We start from the raw sequence: 13466 nt of genomic DNA, 5'->3' as shown, positions 1-13466 counted from the left end.
AGAAATTAGGCTTTACTGATCACAACAACTTACTATCCACCTTTTGAATGTGTCATATATTAGCGTTTATTAAGATTTGAGAACAAAACTCACAACAATTGAACAGCTCCGTGCATATGAATTTCTGCAACTGACTTTTATTGCATGGACAATTTGTACTGAGCTGTTGTCAGTGTTTTTATTGATCTCGCTATTCGTCCTTTTTCAGTTGGAATTACTGGAAATCCGGAAATATCAAGAAGCCAGGAGTCTGCAAATGGCTCTGTCTGCTGCTGCCGAAACAAGAGAGGTCCAGGCAGAAATTCAGTAAGACTAAAAAAAAAAATGAGCCCTAATTATAATGAAGCTGAATTGGTGTTGCCATGGGGAGGATCAGTGAGAAGACAGCTGGCTTGCTGAATACAGTTAGAAACAGGACAGCAATCTTTCCAAATCACTTTGGGCATAATGTCAGCAGCTTCTTATGAATTATCAGCATTGTATGCAAAAAGCCTAAATCTGTATAAAATTACAAAGTTAAATAAAATCTGAAAACTTATTGCTATTAGCTGATTTGCCCTTCTACAGTCACTAGTGCAAGTATTATAGAGAATTACTATGACCATGAGCATAACAATCAATCGTTGGGTCCCATAGCAGCCACAGATGTTGATTTTATTCTTCTAATTAATTAATTTAGAAAACCATGTAGAAAACATGATGGTGAGGAAGTGCTCTTAGTCTGGTCATCAAAAAAAACAACCCTTTTATAGAGGTCAGAAATACATATTTGATAAGAAATGACAAGTTCTAAGTTGCTGACATAAGCAGTATATCATAAGCATCTTGCACAAACTAGAATATACCTTTCGGTTGCTTTACTAAATAACATATGTGTGTTATTTTTATTATCGATTACTTGTATTGCACAGCAACGTAGCGCCATCCTATGATAGTCTGCAATTTGACATAGTTAACATGTTAAATCGGCAGCCACAATATGGATTCTGCATGAGCGAATGTGCCACTTGATTGGACACTCCCTGCAGTCAGCAAAGTCTACTGATGCCAAATGGGGAACCCGGTGGGCAGCTAGTATCCAAGGGGAAAGGCAGTTAATCAGAGGGAATGCTCTAATTCAAAGATTAGAATCACATTTGAGTTGAGGTAATAAGAGTACATATATATCAGTATAAGCAGTAGTCTAATTGGGCTGGTATACATTGACATGTCATACCACCACTTCTCCTTCTGCTTTCATTGTAAACATATCAATTTCCATTCACTTATACATACCATACCGCCACTTCTAAATCTCCACTTCGACCAGTGTAAGTGTATTATAATTTGCATTAATGAAGTTCGAAATAATTTGTCTTGTCATTCGTGTGGTTTGCAGATCATATTAATTTGACAGGACAGATATAATGATGTGAAATGCTGTTACATATAAAGATCTGTCATTACATGAAAATAAATAAAATAAATGTTCAATAGCCAGTCATATTATTGCTTAATGAATAGCTCAACAGAGTCAGAATATAGGAAATAATTGTTTTTTACCCGATCTTCTTCCTAGCGTCCAGCCTAAAGAAGAAAGAGAGTACATCGAGTCAGACAGCCAGATATTTGAACAGCTTGCAGAGGTGAATGATGCAGTTCATTAAAGGCATTTTCCTTTCTACGACTTTAATGTATTGGTTTGTACAGGTCTTTCTGCAACTGTTACTAAATACATTGCTTTATTTTCTGGCGGATTTCTCTGTTTTTCACCAAGGCGTTTATACAGTGGCGGAGCTACCGTGGGTGTAGGCGGTGTGGCCACTACCAGGAGCGGACCTAGATAGTTTTGCTAGGGGTGGTGATTTAGTGCCCTGCCCAATATATTCATATGCCTGTTGGCAGAGACCAACAGAGTATGCTGCCCGGCCGTTCTGATTGTGTTTAAAGCACAGAGTGGCCAGGCAGGATCCCCCTCTCTAATGGATTCACCAATGGCCACTACGGAGCAGTCCCCCTTCTCTAGAAAGAGAGGAGCACAGTTCCCCTTCTTTTCTCAGTGCAGCCGCACATGTAATGTCTGCACATGCTCAGAGGCCCAGTCTCTGCTTATTTCTTAGCAGCGTAGGGGGTCCGCATCACATCAGCATCACCAGGCCTCTACCCAAACTTTGCTATGGGTCCCAGCGATACAGAGTTCTGCCCCTGTACTTAAATCAGCCAGACACAGTTTCTTTTTCTTATCCTTAAGTGTGACACAGAGCACCTCTGTGAATACAGTTGTATCCAATAGTCGGCATATAGCTTATCTGTGTTGTATGCAAAGCTTAAATAAATATCTGAATAAATGATGTAAAGACCTTCATGAAGGAACCAGAAAGATAAATCAATTTAGTAGTTATAGTAAAAGTGCAAAAACGTAAATTAAAGTTGTCTTATAATGGACAGCCCATTTAAATATATAAGTAATTCCTCCCACACTCCAAAAACATACCCGTAGGTTAATTGGCTGCTATTAAAATTGAACAATACACTCCAAAAACACACGAGTAGGTTAATTTGTTGCTATCAAATTGACCCTAGTGAGTGTGTGTGTATGTTAGGGAATTTAGACTGTAAGCTTCAATGGGTGAGAGTTCTCTGTCCAGCCCTGCAGAATTAGTGGCACTATTTAAATAGCTGATGATGATACCTGCTAAATGGCTTTCAACACACTGATTGGTAAACAGCTCTGGCCATCCAGAGTAGAAGGAGCTGTTTATTGGGTATCTGACACTATGACTGTGAATGGCCAGTGCTATCTTCCAATCAGAGTGGTGCGAGACAATATTTGATGCCCAATTCTATTAGGGAAAGAGTCACCAATGAGGCGGGATATGGTTAAAAATTAGCCCTAACTTTGCTATACAATAAGAGACAGCCATCCTCTCCTTCTGAAAACTATTCTGAATAGTTGAACTCAACTACACTGAACACAAGTGGCATTCTTACCAGGCCGGCCCCCACTGTCCACTCTCAGTCACCACATTTCTCATACACTAGGCCATGTGTCAGTGCACTTTTCCTTGCAGACATTGTATAAAATACAATGATTGGCTGGCTGCACCAGGTAAATAGATACCGGGGAAGCAGGGGGAATAGATGGCAGATGGGGCTACATAATTTGGCATATCGTTTTGAAGGACCCCTGCAGCCAGATATTAGATCTCAATGTTACGTACACTCCCTCTGCGTGACGTTTGCCAAACACCCATATGAGTGTATAAATTGCTTCCCGTTGAGATTCCAGCTTTATGCCATGTTCACAATCAGCATAAAAATGTGTAAAAAGCTCAAGTAAGTATAAAACCTACACCTTCCATTTTGTTTTTTTCACTTGTTGCCACACAGGCCCAGAGCTAGTAATTCTTACTGACCTTAATAAACTGTCCTTTTCAGAGCTTCGTTGTGCATGTGTGCAAATGCTGCTGCTGCCACACACAGACAAAATGTGGCGTAGATAACTGGTCACTAAATATATAGATAATGTGCAATCTCTACCTTGGCTCTACATTTAGTATTCACTAGTGTAACCTAATCATTCTTTGATGTTTTAAAGAAATGACGTTGGGCTTATGTGCAGACGATAACACACAGGTTTCTGTAGAATTAGAGAAATGTTACCCAGAATCCTATCTGGAAGTCTTAATGAAGCTGCAATGGTGACTGTCATTGGTTCTTTCCAAAACTGCTAATTTTTATTGTCTATATTGTTATGTTATAGACAACAGAAGTAGAAGAACCTGAATTGCCAAGCCGACAGGATGTAATTGAAGAGATACAAGACACAGTAGAGTGGAAGAGGGCAAAATACGAGCCTGAGGCAGAGTACCCAGAGCAGTTTGGATATAGTGTATTACAGCCAACTGTGATTGTGACGGAAGATGTTTCTACTCTCCCAGCAAGTGCAGCTAGTTCCATTACTGTCCAAATGGAGGGATATTTACTGAGAAAACATGACCTAGAAGGATCACCAAGAAAATCACAAAACAGGTAAATGATTACTCCAGAAAGTAGACAAGAGCAAGAACATAACACAATAAACTAAAGAGTGCAATAGATCACTTAGCTACAAAATAGTTACCCCTGTCCTACTGTCTATAAGTTTATGTCCACGGCTGGCAGACTTTATATATGAAACTAAGATGTCAATGACAATGACAATTACAGTGGTCAGGAAATGTTGTATCATATTTGCCAACTCTCCCTAAATGTCAGGGAGACTCCCTGAAATATGGGTGATTTCCCTCACTCCCTGAAGAGTCTGGCATTCTCCCTGATGCTGAGCCAGTACAAGACGTGGTTGGCTTCGCCATCTGTGGCATGATGACACAGTTCAGAAATTGTGTCCTATGTCCATGTATTGATGCCTATGGAGTTGGCCATTTTCATGGAGACCAAGATTTAATCAAAGACTGACAGGAAAGACAGCATGACTTCAGTAATGGAGACAGAAATGTAAAAGACACGTCAGTCTCTAGAGATTCATTAGCTGCTTTTCTTTCACGCATAGTTGCCTACTATCCCGGAATGTCCGGGAGACTCCCGCATTTCTGGAAGACCTCCCAGCCTCCCGGGGGACGTCGCTTAATGAGGCAAATATTGTGTCATCTTAGCCCCGCCTCCTGCTGTAATTGACCAAAATTGTGACAGTCGTTTAGGGTGCGGGCCAAAATGATGCGATTAGTCAAGCCCTGCCCCCGGGATCTCCCTTAAGCCAACGAGGAAAAATTGGCAAGTATGTGTTATATTCAGTTCTTGGCTGTCCATTTGTTACACACAGCTGTATCCACATTCAGTAGTGTAAATCCTACGACATCATCAGGGATTTATTGGTCTGAAGAGGGAGGAGACCTTCCATACCAGGGGAGACCTGGATCAATTCTCTTTTTACCTTCAACAATTAATAGCTTGTCAGTTCAGCTAATATTAGATCCAGGTTACACTGAAACTGATGTGCAGTCAGTAGATGAGACTTTTTAAACCAGTAGCCCCTAAATAGTGTGGTGTTGTAACACATCTACTAGCTAATACAATGTAATGAAAGTGTTTTTTTTTTTAATGTTATAGTAAATGGATTAAGAATCATGAATATGTATCATGAATACATATATTTGATAACAAAAGAGAATTTTAGCTAATTTGTGTCATTGAAAATAGTTTGTATATAATGATAAATAAATTATTGAGAGACATTCAGCCTGACATTGCGATACATAAATATGTCCTGATAAACTGGTTAGAAATTAAAAGCAAAACATGTGAAAAAAAAATTAAAATTTTGGACCTTCCTTTGTTTCAGAGAACCTGTGATTTTTAGTGACAGCATATATAAGGAACAATAAATAGGAATAAATATATTTATTCCAGTATATTACTAATATAAAATGTTCTTGGGTATACAATGCAGTTAAAAAAGTAATTACCAGTTATACCTAACGTCTTCAAGTTTAAAAGCCCCGTTGCATCACACAAAACACTGTGATATGTCGTCATCATCATCATCATTTTTTTATAAAGCGCTACCAATTCTGCAGCGCTGTACAGAGCAGGGGCAGACCTAGACTTTTCTTTAGGGGGGTGATTTTTAAGTACGGACAGTGGGCCTGGTTCATCAACGCACGTATCTCATAGGCAAACCGAGGGGGGGGGGGTTCCTAGTGCCTGGAGAGTGTGTCAATCTCCCGCATCTGCCCACTTCCTAGTGAAGTGGGCAGAATTGGGTCCAAAACGCCGCAATGCACATTTTGGAGCCCCGCCCCCTTCATGCCCACCTCTCCCGGAAACCGACTTCAGAAAGTTGGTAAGTATGATTTATTGTGGTACTGTAAACACTAATAATGTTGTTCTTTAATGGTATAACTTTACATTTCTTCCATGCAGGGCCTGGAACAATGTCTATTGTGTGCTACTGAACAATGAGTTATTCTTTTACGAAGATGTCAAGCGCTTTGCCCTGCGTGAGACTTTCCATGATAAAGAGGTGCTATCCTTAGCCAATGCAACTTGTGAAGCACTAGCAGATTCTAAGAAGAGAAAACATGTTTTCAGGCTTAGGTGAGCTATACCCTAGTACATTAAATATTATTAGACTCCACTGTGAATAATATCCTTAGGGCACAGCGCTAAGAATATGGACACCCAAAGTACTACTTACTTATCCTCACTCTATATTCACCATCACAATTGCATTGAATAAATTAATGTATTTTTATATGTAAACTTAATTTGAAACTGATCATGGGAAAAAGTATGAAAAAGTGTGTTGCTGCCTATTTTTCCTTATATAATATAACTAATAATATAATAAAATAAAAATATATTTATTCCCAAAAAATGTAGTAAAAGCCATTTTATCACTATTCACTAAAATAGCAAAGCAAATTAAATAGTTAATCTCTGTTTAATAGACACATGGCAAAAAATAATGAAACCGGTCTTGTGGTTAGCATACTGTACGTCTTGTTCTTAAGGGTTTATGCAGAATAGAACATGGAGACAGATTCAGCAAGCATTCTAGTGCAAAAATTTGGCATTGCTGGATTTCCCATTCAAATACAGTTGCTCACACTGCCATAATAACATCACATATCATTTTATTTGAAATAATTGGGCAGCCAGGAAGGCAATGGAACAATTCCTGGCCCCTTTACCCAACCCTTATACACTAGTTGATATATATGTCCATGTAGCTCAACAGGTAGTAAAATACAGAAAATTAAAATCTCCATTTAGCCAATAATATATTTGCACTGTTAAAATAAGGCCCCAGGTAACCTAGTCGAAGGTCTGAAGTCAAATAAATATTTATTTTACAGATGTCTTTTTTAAATGTACATGTATCAATCGTTCATTAGCCTATATATTTAAGATACAGTACATTTATTTGTACTTCATACAAATAAATATATTTTAATCTTGGTAAAATTTCTGCAGAGAACATAAATAATGAGAGGGTTATGTCGGGTGGAGTATTACCAACATCGAGTATACAGACAAAAATATTCCGATGACTATAACAGCGACATGAATTAAATGCAGACTTACATTAAAACAGACAGAGGACATTTCCGATGACACTGGCATGTAGACTGCTAGAAATTGCGACCAGAGTGATGCCGACACTTCACTCTCTCGTCCCATAATAAAGCGACATTGAGATTTCTGTATTTAAAGCGGCAATGGCCGGAACTGGCGCCTAACCCTAACCCTAACCCTTAGATTAAATTGTGCAGTTGCTGGGTCTTGCCATTGCTGCTTTAAATTCAGGAATCTCAATGTCGCTCTATTTTGTGACGACATGCACTATGTTCGCAATTTCTAGCAGTCTGGATGGCAGTGTCGTCTGAAATGTCCTCTGTCTGTTTTGTTGTAAGTCTGCATTTAATTCATGTCGCTGTTATTGTAATCGTAATTTTTTTTGTCTATATACTCGTGTCGGTAATAGACTCGTCAGAATAACGAGTACCACGGGTTATGTCAATATGTGTGCTTCATTGAAGCTTGCACCAGCAGTTCCTTTATAATATGGGTTGGGACTACGAAGAGAATATAATTTCAAATTATTAGCAGCTAAGTACATTGCAACTTTAGGCATAGAATAACTGGAGGGTAGAATATAAAGGTTAATCTACAAGCTAATTTATGTGCTTTTCAGTAATAATCTGATCACTTAACTCCATTTAAATGTTTATCCTACAAGACTTTAAAAACTCATAATAACCAATCTCAGGAGTTTAGTTCCCTTTTAAAATTGAATTTTCACAGCTAAAAAAAACCCATACATAATGGAATCATATACTGCTTTTTTAGGCATTTGATTACGAGATTATCTGAATATTTTGGCCACAGCAGACTAATTTCTGTCCATGTGAATCAATAGATGAAAAGTGCAAAATTCATTATAAAGAATTTGGAAATTATAGATGAACAATGGGGTTCCTCAATTTCTAATTGAGCTTTCAGATGGGTCACTAAACTATGTCAGCCCATTCCCACTGTTTCCCATTGTTCAGGCAGAACACAGAGATAATTAAAGCAATTTTATTTTCCAGGCTGAGTGATGGCAACGAGTGGCTCTTCCAAGGAAAGGATGAGGTATGTATGAACTACAATAGGTCAAGACTGAACAATTGGAAGATTGTTGTCAGAACAGACTTTCTGCTTTGTATAAAATAATATTGTTTTATCAGCATGTGGAAGTTTGCCTAGATATCTGGGTGTGTGCTAGGTTCACCAGTGCAAGTCTGTGGTGGTCATAAATGAAGTCCTATGCACCCACAGAACTGGAGGAAGCTCTGAAATATCTAATATAATGTTTTATTTTCCTATTACCATTATTACTTGGAAAAGTAGTTTTTTTTCTATCATTGTATCATAGTAGGATATCAGATTTCTACATACTGACAGATGAACATCTGACTTTAATGTAGCTGTTCATTGCACTAATGTGTGTTTGAGGTTTTGAGAATCGTGTGTGAGTTTGGTCTGCTGCTGCTGTATTGGAACATGGACACGGTTTGTGTTTTTTGTATGCTTTGTGCAGTTTTGAGTCACTCAGTTATGTATTGTAGTGGAGCATGTTGTGCAAATGGCGATGTTGCCGGCATTTTATTTGGTGATGCTGATTCCTTGGCCTTTGATGTCCTTTGGAGATTTTCAATGTTTTTTGCAGCTGAGGAGACAAGACGTTGAGTTGTGGCGCACTTTCGCGGTGCCCTGGAGCTTTCATATTGGAGACCGGCCCACTCTGGGGAGACTTGGTGGTGATTTCTGTGGGGGCTGGTGGCGTGTTCTGAGTCAGTGCTCATTTCATGTGCTTCTTGTTATTAAGCATGTTGAAGCTGACCTTGGTGTTGTTAAGCGTTAGGTTGGTTCCCTTTAGGCGTTGTACCTGGAGAGGCTGGGTTCCTATACTGGTACTGGGTAACTGTTAGGGCTACGGGTGGTAGTGGCTAGTTTTGGGGTGGATCTGTTGGAGTTTGAAAGGACCAAATGTGGAAGTGTTAAACAAGATTTCAAAGAACTTCTGATTTAATGAACCACTTGCAAACTTTGTCTCACATTCCATTTCTCAGTATGTCCAATCTGTTCATCGGTATTACCATGCTGTGTTACTCACACTACGCTAACTGTTTTCTATGTTTCTCCACACTGTTCTGTTGTCCTCTCCTCACTCCCATCCTATCTCTCCTCCCTTGTTCCCTTCTTGTTCATCCTTCCTGCCCGATATAGTCACCTACTTCAACATATACTATCAGCACTTCAACTCACCCTCAACTATCTACCTGGACCACTAGTCTTAATGTCCCTTTAACTCATGTTGTCTCACACTACCTCCTCCCTCTAGAATGTAAGCTCTCACAAGCAGGGTCCTCTACCCTAAGTATCATGTCCGTCCAGTCACTGTCTTCCTTGTTTGTCCCTGTATGTCTAATGCTGAGTTGTGGGGGCCGTTCCTAGCACTTGTTACACGCTAGTCTGCCCCGTTCTCTCTTCCACTCCAATACAAACTGCTTCATGGTGCGCAAGGCACCCGTTCAGCAGTGGACTGAATCTCTCCCCAGTTTCCCATCCACCGGGACAAAGGTGTCCCAATTGCGATGGTGGGACAGAGCCCTCAAAGCTATGCTTTTGCATAATTGTCGCACAATGTTTTATTTTTCTTTATTGCTTTTTCACAATTTTTTGTTTATAACAGGCTGAACGTCAAACCTGGATTGATATTCTCAGGACATCAATTGCGGAGACAACCGATCAAAAACCAAAGTCTAAAAGCCTGCCTCTCCCCTCCACGTCTGCCTCAGACGCCAAGCCAGAGAAAAAGAAAAAAAGATTCAGCTTTTTCCCTTCAAAAAAATAACATCTAAGGAAACCCAATCAATTGACTAAAGCAAAATAATGCTGCAGTTCCTGGAAGGGGACCATACACTCAGCTCTGAGCACCTTCAAGCAAACCAGACTGTGACTGATTAGTAAAGAACTTGGTCAAAACGAGGTCTGCCAAGGTGTTACCGCGAACCTATGACCTACACATAGAGCGGAGGCTGCCATTTTCAAAGCTGAACCAATATTTATCCTTTTAATTCATTAGAAGGTTCTGATGTCAGTGGAGTTTGCGAGACAGTTATATCACCAGTTTCTATTGAACTGACAGGCTGAAAATAAGTCAGCCTACAAAATGACAGCCCCCACTCTGTGTAGGGTCAACTTTAAATGGTGCAGAGCATATTACTGCATCACCATCCAAAAAGGAAATGAAATAACTGGTCTACCTGTATTATTATTTTTACATATGTATTAGCTGTATATATCTTCAATTTCACCTGCAATATTGCAATAACAGTCCAAGGAAAAGTTGTATCTTGGGCAAGATTTCGCTATTGTTGAATATCAGTGTTGATACATCTACAATTGCAAATTTAACTTTTTTAAAAGTATTTTTTATCTCAGAGATGCTTTGTCCAAAGGTTCATTGATAAGGGCATTCTGCTATTTTAAATGATTTTGCATAATTGGGCCAGTAGGTGGCGCTCTCTCATTAGTGTTTGAGGAGAACACTTCATTTAAAATTATGTTGGCAAAATGACTTTTATTTTAGTAAGTGAAAATATGCAAAGGCTTAATCACGTTAGTCTGTATGGTGGTTAGATAATCAAATGTTGCAAGGAGCAATAATGCAAACCCATAGCAAAGAAATATCAGCATTTAGCACATAGTTGGCAACTATCTATTGTTGCCCTCTGGGAGATCCCGGAGGACAATTCGCGGTGTCCATCCCCTGGACTGCGTCATTTAGGCTCCCTACAGGCAGGTTCCAGGAGAATTGGCTGCTCTTCTGGGAGATCTACCCGGAATTCGGGAGTCTTCAGGACACTCTGAGAGACTGGGCACGTATGATTTAGCAGTCTAGTGTAGTCAGACACAGGGTTTGCTCCTGTTGCATGATGAGATTCGAGTACAATTTGGCCATACATAACTGGCCAAATGGGCGTGATTCATCTATTAAGCCTCCTAAGGATCAAATCACTTATGGCATTAAATGGGGTTGTCAGATAACTGAACACACCAGCCAATAGTGATCATTTTTCACCCACATTTACCAGCATCCTTCATAATGATCTGTTTCTCTCTCATTACTATCAGGTATCAGGTTCAAAATCGATGTATGTGGTCAGCATGATGCAAGCTGACAATTGATTAATTGCTGGGTAACATTATTGGCATTTGTATGTTAGTAAACCAGCACCCATATAAAGACCTTTTTATGGAACAAAAAAACAATATGTGAATAGCAAAATTTGGGGGAGCGCCCAGCAGGGCCGGATTAAGGGAAGGAAGGCCCCCGGGCTAAGGGTACTGTGCGGCCCCCCCCCCCCCATAGTCTCACTCTCACGAAATCTCCTCAGTAAGGAGATAACTGCACGCCACGTAAGCTCTACATTGACAGCAGGGAGCTAACAGCATAACATTTGCTGTTAGTTACCTGCCATTCTCCTTGAACAGGTGACAGTCAGAGCCAGGGGCGGAGATGCCCCCGACTCGTTGAATGCCGAAGGGCCCCCCAGCTGCTCGAGGCACCTGGGCTACAGCCCCTTTAGCCCTATTGTTAATCCGGCTCTGGGGCCCGGTGATGAAGCTCTGCCTTCCTGAGTCCCCCGCTTTGCTCTTTGAACTGGGGCCAGTTTATGAGCAGTGAATTCCAAAATAACGGCACCCCACAGTGGTGATAATTCTGTCACTGATTCTGAGACTTAGTCACTCACAACATTCCTCTGTGACTGATAATAGTTGTATGAAAACTTACAATACTGCTAATTTAGGTCATTCTTGCCTGGAATGTCCGAGAGAATCCCGAATTCCCGGTAGAACTTCCGATAGAACGGGCCACTCCCCCACAACCTGCCTACTTCCTAGTGAAATGGGCCGAATGGGGGCCTCCAAGACGTGATTTGTGATGCAGTTTGTCATTTTGCCCTCCCCCAGGAATCATTGCATAGTGAGGGAAGGTCCAAAATTAAGAAATTGGCTGTGAATTTAGATTCCACTTCACATACCCATGAAGGGCTTCACAGTACTTACAACATGTGTGACAACCAGACTGCACGGCATTATCTGACATTCAACTTTGCATCTTGCTCTTTATACTTCCATAAGCTTAATGGTTTGTTTGTATCTTTTGTACTTTTTCATACATCAATCTTTACTCATTGTGAATTATTGCTTTCAGCTTCAACAACTATGATTTAATTGTGCATAATCTCCCAATTTATGGTCCTGGTAGTTAATCTTAACAGTAGGTAGAGTCTGTTTCTGTAACAGCAGCAGAACAACAACCTAAAATATCTTAAGACGACATTACTACTCCTAATTCACAAACGAAACACATTATTACAACATTATTACATTTTTTGGCTATTTTTTTGGTGACTTGCTCTTGGTTATGCTACTCTTTGTTTATTACAGGGTCTGAAGTCTTGGGCACTTAACTCATTAAAAATATTCTAGTTGACAAATTACCAACTAGATGAAAAAGGGGTTCATTAAACGAACAGGAGAGTAAAATTCTGAAGGATAAATTCCTGCTAGACCTAACAACATTTGGCTTCAGTGCTACATGCAAAAGCAGCAGTATTTTCCTTGCATGTAAACATTGCAGCTTGGTGTCACCAGGGGCAAATTTGCACCTCTTTTTTTATTGCTTTGCTCCTAACTCTTAAATGAGGCCAAAAATGTTACCTGTATCCCCCAGAATGATTAAAATATTCTAAAGTGGATGTAAAAAGAGGATCAACATACAAGAAGAAAATAAAAATTTGCGGTAAGAAACTATCAGAGGCCAGAAATTTGATGAGTAATACTATATAGTCCATGGTGACAGCCAAACTCCTGCCTTAGGCCACATACCTGCTGGCGTTTGATATGCAATTTTATCAGTATTTTAGAGATCACTGTCGGCTTTCCAATGTGTTTAAATGCAGCAAAGGCAAATAATGAAACAAATTTACACCAAGGAACGCTAAGCAAGAGAAATGCCAGTGGCTATTGCAACCATAGAAACAATATTTTCTAGCCACATACTCATTGATATGCATTTTACAAACATTAGAAACTCTTTTCAAACGCATAAAAAAAACAACAACAAGAGGTTATGAGGCCTTATACAAGATCATAATTTAGGGCCTGATTCATTAAGGATCTTAACTTGAGAAACTTCTTATTTCAGTCTCCTGGACAAAACCATGTTACAATGCAAGGGGTGCAAATTAGCTTTCTGTTTTGCACATAAGATAAATACTGACTGTTTTGTCATATAGCACACAAATATCAACTTTAAATTTCAGTGTACAAATAAGCTATCAAGTATTTGTGTACTACATGAAAAAACAGTCAGTATTTAACTTATGTGCAAAACAGAATACTAATTTGCACCCCTTGCATTGTAACAT

At 39.6% G+C, this 13466-nt stretch overlaps 1 protein-coding gene across 1 annotated transcript in view; it reads left to right on the top strand.

The window, feature by feature from the left end:
• Positions 1 to 10471, top strand: part of LOC142108670 (spectrin beta chain, erythrocytic-like) — an 80287-nt gene extending 69816 nt beyond the window's left edge. The window contains exons 31-36 of the mRNA XM_075192493.1: positions 209 to 306; positions 1559 to 1625; positions 3743 to 4011; positions 5902 to 6075; positions 8073 to 8115; positions 9719 to 10471. Coding sequence (XP_075048594.1) covers positions 209 to 306; positions 1559 to 1625; positions 3743 to 4011; positions 5902 to 6075; positions 8073 to 8115; positions 9719 to 9880 — 813 coding nt within the window. The 3' untranslated portion in view covers positions 9881 to 10471. The remainder of the gene's footprint in view (positions 1 to 208; positions 307 to 1558; positions 1626 to 3742; positions 4012 to 5901; positions 6076 to 8072; positions 8116 to 9718) is intronic.
• The last annotated feature ends 2995 nt before the right edge of the window (positions 10472 to 13466 follow it).

This window comes from Mixophyes fleayi, chromosome 12 (assembly GCF_038048845.1).
Source record: "Mixophyes fleayi isolate aMixFle1 chromosome 12, aMixFle1.hap1, whole genome shotgun sequence".
In the NCBI taxonomy this organism is placed as follows: Eukaryota; Metazoa; Chordata; class Amphibia; order Anura; family Limnodynastidae; genus Mixophyes; species Mixophyes fleayi.
This window is presented reverse-complemented; position numbering and strand designations above follow the sequence as displayed.